Here is a 16,071-nt window from a genome sequence, read left to right on the forward strand (position 1 = left end):
CAGTGAAGTGGTTCCCTTGATCAAACACATAAACTGAAGTATGTCTGAAGAGGAATTCGCAATAGCATATAGAATTGACAAATCAAATTATCAAGAGCATGCCAAACCCAAAGAAAAAAAAAAAAAAAAAAGCCTACCAAAAAAATATCAAGGACATGATAAAATATTATCGATGGATATGGCACTGAACAGAACGGATGGGACTGCCTACCATTCCCAGGAACTCTTAAACAAGCAACCAATTTGCTTTTCTCATCCATGCACCTGTTGGATGAATCGCATTCTTCCCCCCAAGAACTCTCCCTTCTCGAAGGTTCCAAGGGGACTGTAACCCCATTCTTGTTTCCCTCTTCATGCACCAATTTAGAATCAGATCCTTCAGTTGGCTTCTCTTTTGTGTGCCCCTCCTTCACCTGTGACTGAATAGCCGAATCATTTTTATGCGATGCTATTTTAGGACCTTCTTTCAAACCCAATTGGTTACTTGAATTGCTCTGCCTTGTATTCTTTTCCAATTCCTCTTGTGTTCCACCTCCAATCTGACTTTCGCCCTTCTTTTCATGGTCAATTTTGGAAGAATTCAGAAGTGGATGTACTCCATTCACAACAGAACCATTTTTATCACTCGAGAGCAGGAAAGTTTTCTGATCAGATCCGTTATTTGAATTCGTTGTGTTGACCTAAATTCAGAATATAAGATTAATGAGATTAACTCTGATTTTCTGTATCATATGCCCCTTACAGCACAAGAAAGGAAAAAAGAAAATGGCTCTTTTACCTCTAATTCAGAAACAGCGCAATTTACAACAAGGAACAGCAGTAGAGAAAACCACATAATGATTCTGTAAGGCTCCATTTCCTTCAGCTTAACTTATTACTTTCACTACATTGGGACCCTATTTCAGTTCGTTCGGTTGAACCGGAACCAGAGATTCAAAACCAATAATCAGTGTGTGTGGATCAAACTGTGATTCAAGCACTAAGTAAACTAGACCAGATTGCTAACCTCAGAGCCTATGGCATTTTTCTTCATTCTTCTAGATAAGCTTACCTCCACTGTATAAGGTTGGACTGAAACCAAATATTGATATAAGCATGGTGCAGGGTTTCGCATATCACAGATTCACGGTTAGAGCGTTAGCACAAAACGAACTTGGAGCCTTAAACCAGATAAATAACCAACCTGATAATATCCTGTTCCAAAGCACGAGAGGCTTCAAATGGATCCGAGCCGCATCTCCATACTCTGTCCAGCTCGAGCAGAGACAGAGAAGCCGACCAACTAACGTCAAAGTGAGGTTTGGATTTATTATTGTTAACTATTAATCTATTGTGGCTGAGCATTCTAGCATCACGGGATTTTGTTCGACAATAACCCTAAATTGCACAATATCAAAACATAGATACTTTTTAGTTTGGCAGACACGAAATACGAGGAGGAGGTGGCATGGATGATTTATCTAAGTGCGGTTTGCCAGATAGGGTGTTGCTTATTGTCGTTTTGTGATTTAAAGCTTACAAGTTACAACTTTTTGTTTCTCGATCATATCCTATAAAATAAAAAATTATTAGGATTAAAATAGATCATTTTTAAAATTTAGAACATTCTCGCATTCAGAGTTGATAAGAAAGAAAATTTCACTAATATCAATATATTATGAATAGGCTACACGATTAGGATAGCCCATCCCCCAATGGCCCAACCCATAACCCCCCAAACCCAAGTAAAGTCTCTTCTACAATCAACACGAGACCAACCAACTGGTTTGTGGTTTGATTTAGTGTGGTTTATGGTATATCTCACATCAAATTAATAAAATTCAGTATAGGAAATTTTTTAGACCAAATTAAATCATTTTATTATGATTTGGTACATTTTTTAATTAAAGTTGGGCCATTCTATTAGCATTGACCTAATTAGAAAGCCCAAACAATATATATATTTTTTTTAATATTTCTTTTGAATAGCTACACAATCAGGGTAGCCCATCCCCCAACTCAGGTATAGGTGGGGTGGGATTCAATCCCAAGTCTCTGCAATAACCAACAAGAGACCTTACCAATCAGTTGGTTGGCATAAATAATAAATAGTCTTTTAGTCACCATGAAATCATTGAAAATCATTTTAATTGATGTGCTATACAATTATCAATTTAATTATAATTGATGTGCTATACAATCATCAATTTAATTAGAAGGAAATAGTGTTTTGAGAGTTTTTCTTATTATATGTTATAATATTAATATAATATATATTATATATGTTATTTGGTTAATATATATCTTATTATATATTATAATATTTATTTATTTATTTTGGTTTATGATTTGGTTTGGTTTCTAAAATTCAGGTAAGTCTAGACCAAAGCAAACTGCAAATTACAGTTTGGTTTAATTTAGTCTAACAGTTTGGACTATATAATGAACACCCCTGATCATCATAACAGCATTTTCATTAATTATTTGTTTGTTTATGTTTTTTAATGAGTATATGCTTTGTGTGTGTTCTTCATTCCAGCAAGAGTAAATTTTGTTTATTTATATCCCTCAACTTGAGGTTGTGTATGGGTCGAGATCTTGGCTTTGCTTACCAAAAGCAAGGTTTATATTTTTAGGCTTTAAGCCAATAAATGGTTTTACTTTTAGGCTATTTTGGTTTGAAGGAAGAGGTGGGGAAGGTACTTTTGACTTCAAAACAAGCACAACCAAAGATGTTGACTTTAAGCTACGATTTCAAAGGTAGCCCAAGCTTTAACAAATTAATCATGAAAGAACAATTTAAGTTTGATCTAACCCCATTCACTTTAAATACATTTTATTTTGTTGTTTCTTTTATATATATATATATATATATATAATCATAGATTGAAATAGTAAGAATGACAATGGGCGTAGTTCTAAGAACTATAGAACACTCGATATAGTTGGGATAAGGCTTAGATAACGATGATGCATATAATATATTGCATACATATACACATCCCTTTTTTTCTAACTATATGTATTTGAGTTATAATGATATTTTCATGGATAATTCTATGATTTTTTTCTTGGAGTAACTAACATGGATGGGAGCACCATAATTGAATATAAATGGGGATTGTGGGGGCCATAGCTCCACCCCTTAATATGCGTATGTGTTTTTTATTATGTTGTTTCTAAGGGGGTGTTCGATACCATGAATATATATTAGACAAGACTGCTTTGGTATCGTCCACAATTGAATGGTGTGGACAATTAGTGGGAAGGATTCGGTGTAATGTACTTGCATTACACTGGCCCAACCACCATCATTTTTATTAATTTCCAACATATCTTTATATATAATTAATTTCATTTTTATATTGTTCATCAAAATGGTTTTGTACTATTACATAAATTCATATTATATGCATTTTATCTTCTAATAATTGACACAAATGGTAAATATGTTTATTAGTAATTATATGTTGATGTTTTATTTTATCCATTATTGTTTTATATTATTATTTCAAATTATTTATTGCTTAAATTATGTTTTTTTTAGTCATGACCAACGTATATCTCGCAAATTGTACATTAGATGTATGGAACCAACAGGTGGTCCACACCACACCTGTAGAACGCCAATGCAAATGTAGATAGTTTCTATCCATGCAATTTTGTCCATGATTTAGAACAACTGCGTAGAGTCTGCATGGTGTGTTTGGTCCCTACCACAATGTGTGGTGTGGTCCAGTCAATACCCACCAATTTCTCATCCACAGTACACAATACTACCTAAGTTAGACTATAAATTATTTAAATTCCAAGTGAAAGGCAATGGTGCAAGATATAACTAATACCACTTTCAATATTAACAAGGCCTACAGTTTAATAGTAAACAAGCCTTTAACTAACCCAAATTGTGCACCTGAGTTGGATTGGGTGGCAAACTCAAATTTTGACATTAGGTTGGACCATGCTTGGCCTCAATGTTTATGTCTTAGGGTAAAGTCAGGGGTGGCCCTAAACCTAGTCCAACCCATTCAAGATAAACCTTAATATTCATGATTTGAAACGTTGTTGATATCATAAGTTATACCACACATAATTCTTCTTTTTTTTATTTATCTAATTTATATGCATTGCTATGCTCGAATATACTACCAATAGCTACTTGAAAGACATTACAACTATACATTAGGGACATTTTCCATATTTCTATATTGTGATTCATGGAGAGATGTTCCCGATGTGTGGCTTGTAGTGTCTTGTGGTTGTAGGTAGTTGTGGGTAGCATATCTAGATGCCCATGATACCACCATGGCTTGACCATTCAATACCTTATTATAAAGTTTATATAACTTGTGCATTTAATCAAGCATTTGAACTATGATTACATTGCTTTAGACAGGAAATTTTTATTATGGCAAGATACTATTCTTGGTCTAATTGAATTTTGTAATAATTCATTATATATAGTATTATTATATGATTGTCAATGGATGCTTGACTATTGATTATGCATCAATTTTTTATACATAAAGTAACACCTACATTTTGATGTTTATAGGCAAATTCAGTAGTGTCATTAAGCATGACATTAAATCCATCAGAGTTTTAGTTTCGTCCAAGGTGAACTGAACTATAACATATTTATTGAGTTGAAATAATTTAAGGTGAAAATAGCAATGTAAATAGAAATATAAAATATATATATTATTGAAAGATAAAAAGAAAGAGCAAATTTATAAACATATGGCATATAAAAGCAATATAGATACCAAGAAATATATATACATTATATATACCAAGAAATATAAAAGAATTATCTATATTATATAAAGTGGATACTTGCCTTAGTTTTTGTGCAAAATGGTAAAAGTTAATTTTCATTATATAATGTTAATTTATATTTGATTATTTACTTGCATGAGTGCATAGTTGTATGCAGAGATTTGATTATATAATGTTAACATATATATTTTAATGTATATATTGGCTTGTATAAAAAAATACATGTAATGAGTTATATGTTGATATCAAAGTTGAGCCAAGTCCCCTCCCCCACACACAAAAAAAAAAAAAAAGTTTTGCCCCTAGTTGAGGTTTTAGCCAAAAATCAAAATATTTTATTTTTTGATCAATATATGGTAATATCAAATGTTAACTACAATGTGATATTTATCTATATTTCTATATTATATATAAAAGTGCATATGTAGAGTGAAAGTTTTGTTGGACTAAAATTACCCTCTAATTTTTTTGTTTGATAAAAGCTATAAAAGTTATTTTATTACAAATTGAATGCCAGTTTAATGGCTCCTAAAATGCCCATATTTGTGTATGTAGTCCATCTCTAATTGTAAGGGTTGAAAATATAATTTCAATTATTACTTTTCATTTCATTTAATCACCTTTCATTAAGTCTTATACTTAAGGTATTAACTCCCATTTTCTCTTATTAAATCCCATATTTAAGTTATTTTCCACTAATAAATGCTACTAATTAGATAAATGTCAATATTTTTAGCAATGTAAACCCATATATTTTGAAACTTAAAAAAAAACCATTATTTATCCAAGTAGTGTGGCATAAGAAATTCAAAAATCCAAATCAAATTGATTAACCTATGAAGTCATAATTGGGTAATAAAATATAAACAAATATAGACAATTACAAAAACATAAAAAAATAAGACACATTTATGATATTTTTATTAATAAAATTAAAAAAATAGGTTCAATAAACAATAATTTTTTTATTGATAATGAAAATGAAATACATAATTTAGAATTGACCAAAAATGAAATTATTTTACTATTTGAAAAAGATCAATAGGTTAACTTTTGGGTTAAATGTGTTAACATTTAATGTCATAAATAGACAACAAAAATTAATAAAATATAAAAAAATACAAAAAATGAAAAAAATACATAAGTTTTGCAAAAAAAAACACTTAGGCACATGCATAGTATCATATAATTATCGTATTAAACAAAAAGTAAGTGTAGACATATCATAATTATTTTTACACACAAAAATACAAAAAAAAAAAGAAAATTTTGAACACATCTATAATTCTATATTTACAATACTATTAAGGATATGAATAAGATTATGGAACTTTCTTTTGACTAAAATACTCATTTTGTAATTTAGTCCATATTTAATTGTGAGGTTTAAACTTTAAGTTGAACTACTACTTTTTACCTCATTAAATTCCCTCTAAATAAATCCTACATTTTATTGATAAATGAACAAAAAAAATGCACCAAAAGGATAAAACGTTACAAAAAGAATAATCCAAACGTTACAAAAAGAATAACACTTGAAACTTTATAATTTGGTCTGATTATCACATATTTGGATGAGGTCTACTCATGTTTGGATGTTTCAATATGCACCTGATTAATAATACAAAATATAAAATATAAAAACAAAAAAAAACATATTTATATAAATTTTTGGATACATTACTACTATCAATATCAACATCTAGAATTGCCACGTGCAAAGCACGTACACACTTACTAGTAATGCTAAAAGGTATGCTATCTGAACTCTGATAACTTGGAGGTGAATCCCTCCGCCATGGTTTCAAATTATGGTGTGTTCCAGATGAATAATAATTGAGGTTTTATTGGTTATAATAAAGCTAGCTTTTGGTGATGTGATTAGAGAATGATGAGGAAATTGTGTAGTAGATTATTTTGGACCTTGCCTCTCATTCTCAACTATTCAATATGAGGCAATTGCTATGTACTAAGGCTTGTTGTTGGCCTATCAATGTGGGCTTTCTCAAATTATCCTAGAATCAGTATAATTGAGTAAGGTTTCTAATGCTAATAGGAAATTCTTAGATTTTAGCCTTTAAATTTTCTTTGTTTTGAGGGACACTTTAGAAGTTGTATCATTTTTAAATGTGTAGTTTGTTTATGTAAGTAGAAAATGTGGCCTAGCTCTTTCTCTAGATAAGAAGGGCCTCTAGGATCAAGGTCATTTTGTTTTTAATTGTCATGGGGCTAATAACAATTATCTCACTAAACTTTCACTTTGCGACAAATACCCCTCCATTAGAGTTCCATCATTTAACTTTGAAAAAGTATTAACATTCAGTTGTTTAAAGTTTTTAAATCCCTGAGCTACCCCTTTATTATTTAGTAGAATAATTCATGGCTCGATTAGTTTTCTAAATATAACATTGAAGTCCTCTCAATTACTCTGACATGTCCTTGTAGATTTCTCGTTCGATTCAATAATCATATGAAATGGTAGAGGTATCTTTATAATGGGTAGAAATTTAAGATTTTGTCTTATTTTTCTTAGCTTGTTAGAGAAACGAGTGAATAATTTTTATATTTTAAGATGAAGAGGGACATTCATTTTAAGTTTGAGTGTATTATTTTTGTTGGATTTTTAATTACGATTAACCTAAAGAAACATGTTTTATATGTTAGATAAGTGATTCTTGTTATTTTAGTTGGTTACGTTTGGAGAAAATGGAGGTATTTTTTTTCAATTAGTGTTTAAGATAAAATGATGAAGAAGAATAAAACAATGATAGTTCATGTGGGTATTTTGGTAATTTAATGCATTCTATTAGCTAATTTAATGGCCAAGGTATTTGTCATAAAGTGGAAGTTAGGAGGGATCTAACCGGTTGACCATAGTACAAGGGGTCCTTGTAATTGACCCTTTTTAAATATCATACCTATAATTGATTGGTTATATATATATATCAATTACCATTCATTCCTTAATGGCATGCTAGTTGAACTTCAAATTTAAATGTTTATATATTTTTTGGGCAATTTATATGATGGGGGAGGGTATTATACTAGGAAAACTTTGACAACATTAACTAGTTACCACTATTATGATACCTTATCATTGTTCTTCAAAGTATGATGTCCTTTCAATGTCATAGTTTGACTCAATTTTTACCATCTTATTATTGTTTTATCATTGTTAGTACATTAATTAATATTCTATTAAATGCCTCGATAATCTTAAGAGGGGCATGCAACTATACGAGATTTTGTTTATTTGATACAAAAAAGCAATTGCTAAAATATAGTAGAATTCACATCTTGTGTTCATCAATATAGCAATTTTGCATTCTTAAAAGGGAGAATGACCATTCAGCCCAGGGTCAGAATTCATAGGCCCAAAGTACAGTTGAGGTAGGTGCTAGCTCGGAATTGATGTCAATTCACGGGTGGGTATGGATGCATAAGGTGTGGGTTTTTGAACTTTTGAATGTTTATAAATTTGCAACAGAATTCAGAATTCTGCATTAGGCATGTCCGTACTTCTCCATTTTTAAAACGGTAAGAACCAAAACATCAACAAATGTGTGTGTTTGTGTTTCTGACATAGTAGCTGTTTTTATTTTAAAAGCACAACCATTCATGTCGATAAATAAATTGTCCTTACCATTCCTAAATCTGCATAAACACTTATGGTTATAAACCTGTTTAATTTTTCCTCTCAATTTCTCAATAACCACCCCATTTCAAACTCATTAAACCTGCCATGACCAATTTCACCCGATTATCATTTAATCAATTAAACCTGCAACGACCAATCTCACTCGATTATCATTAAATCATGTTGGTTTAAATGTGTCACGATTGGTAGTACCAAAAAATCATTAAAAAAAATGCTAATTACTCAACATCAAACTTCAAGTTCAATATTAAAGTACATCAAAAAGTCCTTCAAAATATATTATTAACTAATAACATTCAACAAGATCCAACATACAACTTTAAAATATTTGACATTATATAGAACTCTTCTATATAAGATACATTTAATAAAATATATACAAGTTTATAATTGGGCATCAAGAGCAGGTACCACATTAAATATAATAAAGTTTGAATGTTGAGTACATTGATATCAAAGACCCAAACCTAAGGTTTTGGTACACAAGTCCCATTAAGGTTGTGACGAGTTGGGTACCTGCAAATTTTCATGAAATTAGCATCCCTATCCAATTGCACATTAGAAATATATTCCCATAAATTTAGCATGCATATATTGTAGATATTATCGATGTGCAGCTAGATGTTGTGTGTGCAAACTTTTTACTTCAAGAGATCTGAGCTCACACAACAAAGAGTAGCACTCGGGATTTCCTACTCACTTTTCCTACCCACTTTCTACCCGCCGTGAATTGGAGTCACACATCTCTATTATGAATTAAGAGATGTGTGGCTCCAAATCACGACGGGTAAAAAGTGGGTAGGAAAAGTTTATAGGAAATCTGGGCTCAAGGAGCAGTGGCTTCTATGTTTGTTAAGTTATGTTGTTTAAGCTACTTCAAAGAAACTACATGAGGTAGCTTTATCGGAAAAGTGGATTTGGTGGCTTTTGTAAGTGTAATTTTGGTTTCTAGATTTTTAACAAACACAACTTCATGGTATTTCAGGTTTCTTAACTAATTGAGTGTCAAAAAGCCAATGTATGAAAGCCCTCCTAAATGAGCTCGCACTAAATGGACTGCTTGGTCTATAACATACATGTACATTCCAATTAGATTTTACCACGCTATCAATAAGATTTGATGACAGTTATGATTTTAATGCCATTGATGAGAATGTGAGACTAAACAACTACTCTTTTCACATTTTTACTCTCCCTTCTCCACTTTAGCAATGCTGTTGACTTAAAGATAAAGACATCTTTGTTTTTTTTTCTCTTGGATACAATTTCCTTCCTCTGCCTCAAACCCAATAGAGCCACCACTGTATACTAAACAAGAGCCTCAAACCCAATAGAGCCACCTCCATTGATATAAAGTTTATTTTGATTCTCTTGAAAAAGGAACGATTGGTTCTATTGGTGAATGAAGACATCATTAGTGGGCATGAATCAACGTCAATAATGAGGAAGATGGCATTAGAGAGCATAAACCATAATTTGTTTTTAAGGAGAGTTGTAGAGGAGAGATGGGGCAAGAAGAGATAGAGGAAGATGGAGAAGAGAAAGGTCAACAAAGAGATGTTCTTCACTTTTTGAGGTATCTAAAGGAAGTTAGGTTTTGACAACTTTCTCTGGCTTCTTTAATTGTTGTAGTGACTTTTCCTTTATTAGACAGAGATTAAAGGGGGTTCGTGAGTTGGGAGATGTTCAATTCGCTGTGAGTGTTCGGATTTTGATTCTAGAAAGAATTTGGTCAAGGTTGGAAGTTTGGGAGGAGGCCAAGGAGGATTTTAGTTAGAGGTATAAATCGGGTTGTGTGCTGGGTCGGCACAGCACGGCTCGTGTGCGGCTTGTACAAAATTGCAGGTCGTGCTTCCCTTCCTTGGGGGATACTTTTTTTTTGGGGGGGGGGGGTCATCACGGCATGGCCCATGGCCCGAGCCCGCACAAGCCTATGTCGTGTCGTGGGCCAAGTCTTGGGCCAGGTCGGGCCACGAACCGGGCCAAGCCATGCTTTTAAAAATTTTGAAAAATTAACATAAATTAAAAAATAGTAAAAAAATATCTTAAAATTTTATTTTATATGAAATTTGATGTATACAATTGTTTATATATGTAATTATAAAATGAAACAATATAATAAGATTGAAAATAAAATTATATAATATAAGTATTATATTATATATATAATATAAATATATGGGTTGTGCCGCACGGCCTACTCGGTCGTACCGTTCCATGCCGGTCCATGGATATAAAATCTTAGGCCCAACGTGGCCCATACGATCGTGTCGTGCCTGACACAACCTGATTTACACCTCTAGTTTTAGTTGAAACCCATTTGATGTGTTGAGACATTAGTCTCTTAGATAAACAATATAGAATAAGAGGTACGAATGGGGTCCATAGACCGTAGTAACTAAAAAACAATACTAAGTTTTAATTTTTCTTATTAACAAATATTGCCTATTACAAGAGTGGTTTACCACTATCGCTTGTCGTTGGTCATCGATGGTCTGATCACTTGACGATGGACTATGATTTAGATGTGAGAGAGAGAGAGACAGGAAGAGTGTTAGTGTTGAAAGAAAGTAAGAAAAAAGGGGGTAAAAGTGAAAGAAGAAGCTGAACATTCTGATTTTTGTAGTCTTTTGTTTTGTGCCTTACTGTCACGGGGGTAGTTCTACAGCGGAAGAAACCCGTGCGGCGTCCTGGCCAAGGCAGGCCAGGACAAGCCTTTATACGCTTAGAGGCTAGGAGTTGCCCAATGGGATGGCTCCACCAAAGTTAGTAGCACTGGATCATGACCTCAAGTCCAATGGCCGGGGCACTCTCCTGGCTTAGACCGGTCCATGGGAGGCGCCGCTTACGTGCTAAAGGGGGACAACCATAATGGAAGGCGACCATGCGCCGATGAGGTGACTTGGCACCGATGTGAAGGGTCTCCTATATACCGATGATGACAGGCACCTGTGTGCCATGATGATAGGCAACCGCTTGGGCCGGAACACACCCGTGCGCTAGGGGCAACAGGATAGCTCAATCAGCTTGGGCAAGGGGCTGGCGAGGTGAAGGGACATGCTTGAGCCAGGCCCGCATGCCAAGCCTCCCTTGAGTATCAGTAGCGCAGTGCCGGTCCAACACTGTCCCCATGAGCAAGTGTGCGCCCATGAGGAACCCTGGTAGCCATGCTAGCCGTTAATCAGGGCCGCCCCGCAAGGGGATGAAGGTCTAGGAGTGCCAAGGTTAGGCACCCAAGGAGGTCGACCACCCCTCCTCAAAGAGTACATTAAGCTTTTGGTGGTTTGCTTGAAGATGACATGAGTTCTCCCAAAAATCTTACAGGCGAAAATGACGGGCATGTCCCTAACGTAAGCCTGCCAAGCGTAGGCAAGGCTAAGCCTGCTTTGAACCGTAACATTACTTCACAATACAGAACTGATGATGTGATCATTGAGATGTTCTCTGAAAAAGTTTATTGCAGTGTTTTTTTGTTAGAATAATTTCCTGGTTTTCAGGAAAGTCCTAGTCTTTAGGGATAACTACCTGTATTTGAATTATTTCATGAAAGTCCTAGTCTTTAGGGATAACTATCAGTATTTGAATTGTTCAAAGTCTCTGTTACAACTTAGCTTTATTCTCGCTAAAGTGGGCTGTTTTCAATGGTGTATTGAACGGCTATTTAAGCCAAGATTATTGTTAATAAAAGTAGTCATTCAACCCAGTTCGTTGTGTTCTTATTTTTAGCTTTCATATTAGATTAAAGATCCCAACATTCTCAATACAGAACATGTCCTTATTCTTCAACCGCATTTTTTATTTTGCTTGTTATGTCAGTGGCCGTCACAGAAGCAATTCGCAAACACTGCATAATCACACTCTGCATGACACCCTCTCCACCTGCTTTTTGGACAGCACAGACATCGCCATTTGTATTCAATGTGGCAGTCATTCTTCCTCCCATAACCGCCTCTTCATTGTGAGTTGGATCTATCACCACAGTGTTCCCATCACCAAAAAATGCAAAGGTTACTGCTATAGGAAGATGATGTATTGTCAGAGGGAGTGGCTCCTTCACCTCAGGTGGATGAATTATCACTTCCTGACCATCTTCACCTCCTAATGTACATTCTGGCCTTCGGAATGTCAGTAGCGCAGCCAAAGCAGCAATATTAGCAGCATCAACCAGATTCCCTCCATTATCAAGAATGTGAAGATCAACACGAATGGACCAGACTAACTTTCCAGCAAGCACACAAAGTGATTCTGTATCTATTGCCCTGCTCTCCCTTAAACCTCGGTCTATTATTCGTCCAAGTTCCACAGCAAACTCCCCAGGACGCCCCGCCTCAAATGAAGGGTCAGCCATTGGTGAAAACTCAGTATATATTGTTGAAAGGGTTCCTTCATTTGGCCTGTCTCGATATGGTTGTACTAGTTGAGAAGTGACAAATCCCATAACATGAGTCTGTCCTAGCTGCACTTCTGAAGATCCATCCTCTCTCCCAAACTTAACAGTCAACTGACGATAATCGAAAGGACGACGACCATCAACCCTGAGGTCCGAAAGTAATACTGTCTCAATAAACTTCTTTTCATTGACTGACATCCGCCAAGTGTTTGCCAATCTTTGTTCCATTTCCTGAGTGATGTCCTGGCCGTCGGTTTCTTGATGCCGCGAATAGGAACTCCAGAAGAATTCGATGTGTTTTGTGGAACAGGGGAGGTCGCGGTCTCCTACCGAATGCTAAAAAGAATGCAGAAATCCACGGAGATTGATGGAGAAATGAGAAACGACACCGAAAATGACGGATCCTTTACCGGATCTGGTAGAAAACAATGCTTCCGCCGATGAATATGTGCTCTGTTCTTCACAGGAAGAGGTAACGACGAACGGAGCAAGGAGGGACGATTTTGTTGGATTCGTAAGTAGAAGCGGAGAGAAATCCGATGGATTGGTAGGTAGAAACTGAGAGAGCTCTGATGGAGGGGAGGTTTGCCGTTGCGGTGACGAACGGAAACAGAGAGAGGAGGAGGAAGAAGAAGAAAGAAGAAAGAGCAAAGAAGAAGGAAGAGAGAGAGGTCGGAGAGAAGAGGAGAGGCCGGAGGTTTGGGGGGAGATCGTCGCCGCTCGCTGGTTTCGTTCGAACAGGGGAGAGAAGAGAACAGTCGATTGTGTTGGTGAATGTTTCTTTTGTCTGTTGAGAATAGGCTTGCTCCCTTAGTTTTCCCATTTTTCTACTTAGTAAACACGGAGGTTTGTTATTACACACTTCATGTAGATCAAAGGTTGCATAAGAGAGACGGGATCTGCTCCTTACGAATGGGCGCCTCACATGCACATCCACCGTGCATTAAGAACATCTCCCGTGAATAATAATTAATTAGTACGGGAGATGTTCTCAATGCATGGTAGGATGTGCATGTGAGGCGCCCTGTGTGAGGAGCAGATCCGGTCTCTGCATAAGATGTTGAGTACCTCCCAAAGAATCAGGATTTGGTCATCATTGAGCGCACCTCACACCGACCTAGAGCCCTATCCCAATAACCTAAATAATCTCTTCTCCTAAATTACCTCCTCCACTATTGCCACTTTCTCCAAAATTATCTCTAATTCCTATTTATCTCCAAAATTATCTCTAATTTAGTGGAGAGTTTCTCTCATAAAGTATCTCTAATTCCAATTTATCCTTTCCCCCGCTTTTTATCTATATCTATCTAAAGAAAGTTTTGATTGAAAATTTTAAGAATTATTTAAATATTCTAACAAAATTATATAATAACTTTAAAATATTTATTAAAAACACAAAAAAAAATTATATTTTTATAAGATATATCATGAAATTATGTACTAACAATTTAAATTATGTTTTCCTGGATAATCGATTTAAATATTTTTCAAATATTTAATAATATGCAATAACTTTAAATAAATAAATTCAATTAACAAAACATTTTAAATATTTTGATAGATTATTTAAATATTTATCATAACTATATTTTAAATGGTTAAAATAACAAAATTATGTATTAAATTTAAAAAATTTCTTCAAAGTAGAAAAATAATTATAACATAATATTGAAACTAATAATAATTTAATATATTACAAAATTAATAATGAATTATGTAATCAAAGTATAAATTATGATTTTATGGATATTATCAATTTAAATGTTTTTCAAATATTTAATAATATGTAATAGATTTAAATAAATAAAATTTAAATACTTTATAGATTATTTAAATACTTAAATAAGTAAATATTTACCTTAATTAGATGTTAAATAGTTAAAATAACAAAATTATGTAATAAAATTAAAAAAATGTTCAAAATAGAAAAACAATTATAGCATAATATTAAAATTAATAATAGTTTAATATATTACAAAATTAACAATGAAATCATGTAATAATAGTATAAATTAGGATTTTATCGATAATTAAATTCAATAATAATTAGTATTTTAAAATGTAATTCTTTTACATATTACTTAAGTATTTAAATAACTAAATATTTTAAATAAAAAGTATTTAACATAACTAGATTTTGAATAGTTAAAATAAATAAATTATGTAATAAATTAAAAAAAAATTCTAAAAAGAAGAAAAATAATTATAACATAATATTGAAAATAATAATAATTTAATATTTTTACATAATATTGTAAGTGACTAATTTCACTTATATCAAGTAATAATTCGAAAAAATAACTTTGAAAAAGATTAATATTTATTAATAAAAAATTTAAACTCTTAATATGTATATATTATATGATTATATATACTAAAATTAATATTTATTGTATTTCAATAATTATTTTATTGTTTTTTGTGATAATTGCATTTTCAAAGATTATGTATAAATTTATTTTGTTTTTTTATTTAACAAAAAACTTTCAATAACTATTGGAGATTAAACTACTATTTTTGAAATTTTTAAATTTAATTTATTGCAGTTTTGTTATAACTTATTGATTAGTATTTATTAGAGATTAATCTATTATTTGAGATTATACTATTTATTGACTAAGTTAATATATTTTTAGTACTTATTGTATTTTTTCATTATCAATATATTTTCAATAATTGTGTATTTTCGTTATAAAATTTCAATAATTATTGGAGATTATACTATTGCTATTGATCAGATATGAGACTATTAATTTAGCTGAAATTATGAGTGTTCATAAGTTGGTTTAGTTCGGTAATAGGCTATTTGGCAAACCAAATTGACCTAGTTAGGTTGGGGAGTTGGTTAGTTGAAACCGACTGACCTTTTATGAAAATTGACCCACTCAGATTGTACCAGTTTGGGTCTATTTTTTGGTTTTGTAAGTCGGTTCAAAAGATTTAAGCATAACAATTAAATTTAATTTTGAAAATTGTAGTGCAATTATTAATTTTAAAACATTTTAGAGTAAGAAATGTGGGAAATTTCCCACTTTCCATGTTAAAAATTATATTTGAATATAAAATATTAATATATCCATGGTTAAGTTGTTCAATTTTGATCAGTTTACAAATGGTCAAAGTGAAACTGATCCAACTTGGTCAAATTGGGATTTTTTTTTAACCAAAGCCGACCTAAAATACTAGAGAACCGACCAACTTGGGTCGAGTTGATTGGGTTGGTTGGTTTCACCAGTTTGATGAATAAACCTAACTGAATTAATTA

General features: G+C 32.9%; 2 protein-coding genes across 2 annotated transcripts in view; both read right to left on the reverse strand.

The window, feature by feature from the left end:
- LOC104603989 (uncharacterized) overlaps positions 1–1,443 on the reverse strand; it is a 45,231-nt gene extending 43,788 nt beyond the window's left edge. Inside the window, exons 1-4 of the mRNA XM_010268186.3 lie at positions 1,184–1,443; positions 1,007–1,071; positions 779–896; positions 212–680 (exon numbers count right to left, since the gene is read on the reverse strand). Of these exons, the coding sequence (XP_010266488.1) occupies positions 212–680; positions 779–856 (547 nt within the window). The 5' untranslated portion in view covers positions 857–896; positions 1,007–1,071; positions 1,184–1,443. The remainder of the gene's footprint in view (positions 1–211; positions 681–778; positions 897–1,006; positions 1,072–1,183) is intronic.
- A 10,696-nt stretch (positions 1,444–12,139) lies between these two features.
- On the reverse strand, positions 12,140–13,646 carry LOC104604096 (exosome complex component RRP45B-like). The gene has a single exon (XM_010268323.3). The coding sequence runs from the start codon at positions 13,032–13,034 to the stop codon at positions 12,192–12,194; it is 843 nt and encodes a 280-aa protein (XP_010266625.1). The 5' UTR covers positions 13,035–13,646; the 3' UTR covers positions 12,140–12,191.
- Positions 13,647–16,071: the final 2,425 nt, after the last annotated feature.

The sequence above is a fragment of the Nelumbo nucifera genome, chromosome 3 (assembly GCF_055504915.1).
Source record: "Nelumbo nucifera cultivar China Antique chromosome 3, China Antique-T2T, whole genome shotgun sequence".
Lineage (NCBI taxonomy): Eukaryota > Viridiplantae > Streptophyta > Magnoliopsida > Proteales > Nelumbonaceae > Nelumbo > Nelumbo nucifera.

Excerpts from the sequence above, each read along its gene's own strand:
- LOC104604096 (XM_010268323.3), bottom strand. The coding sequence starts at position 13,034 with ATGGAACAAAGATTGGCAAACACTTGGCGGATGTCAGTCAATGAAAAG.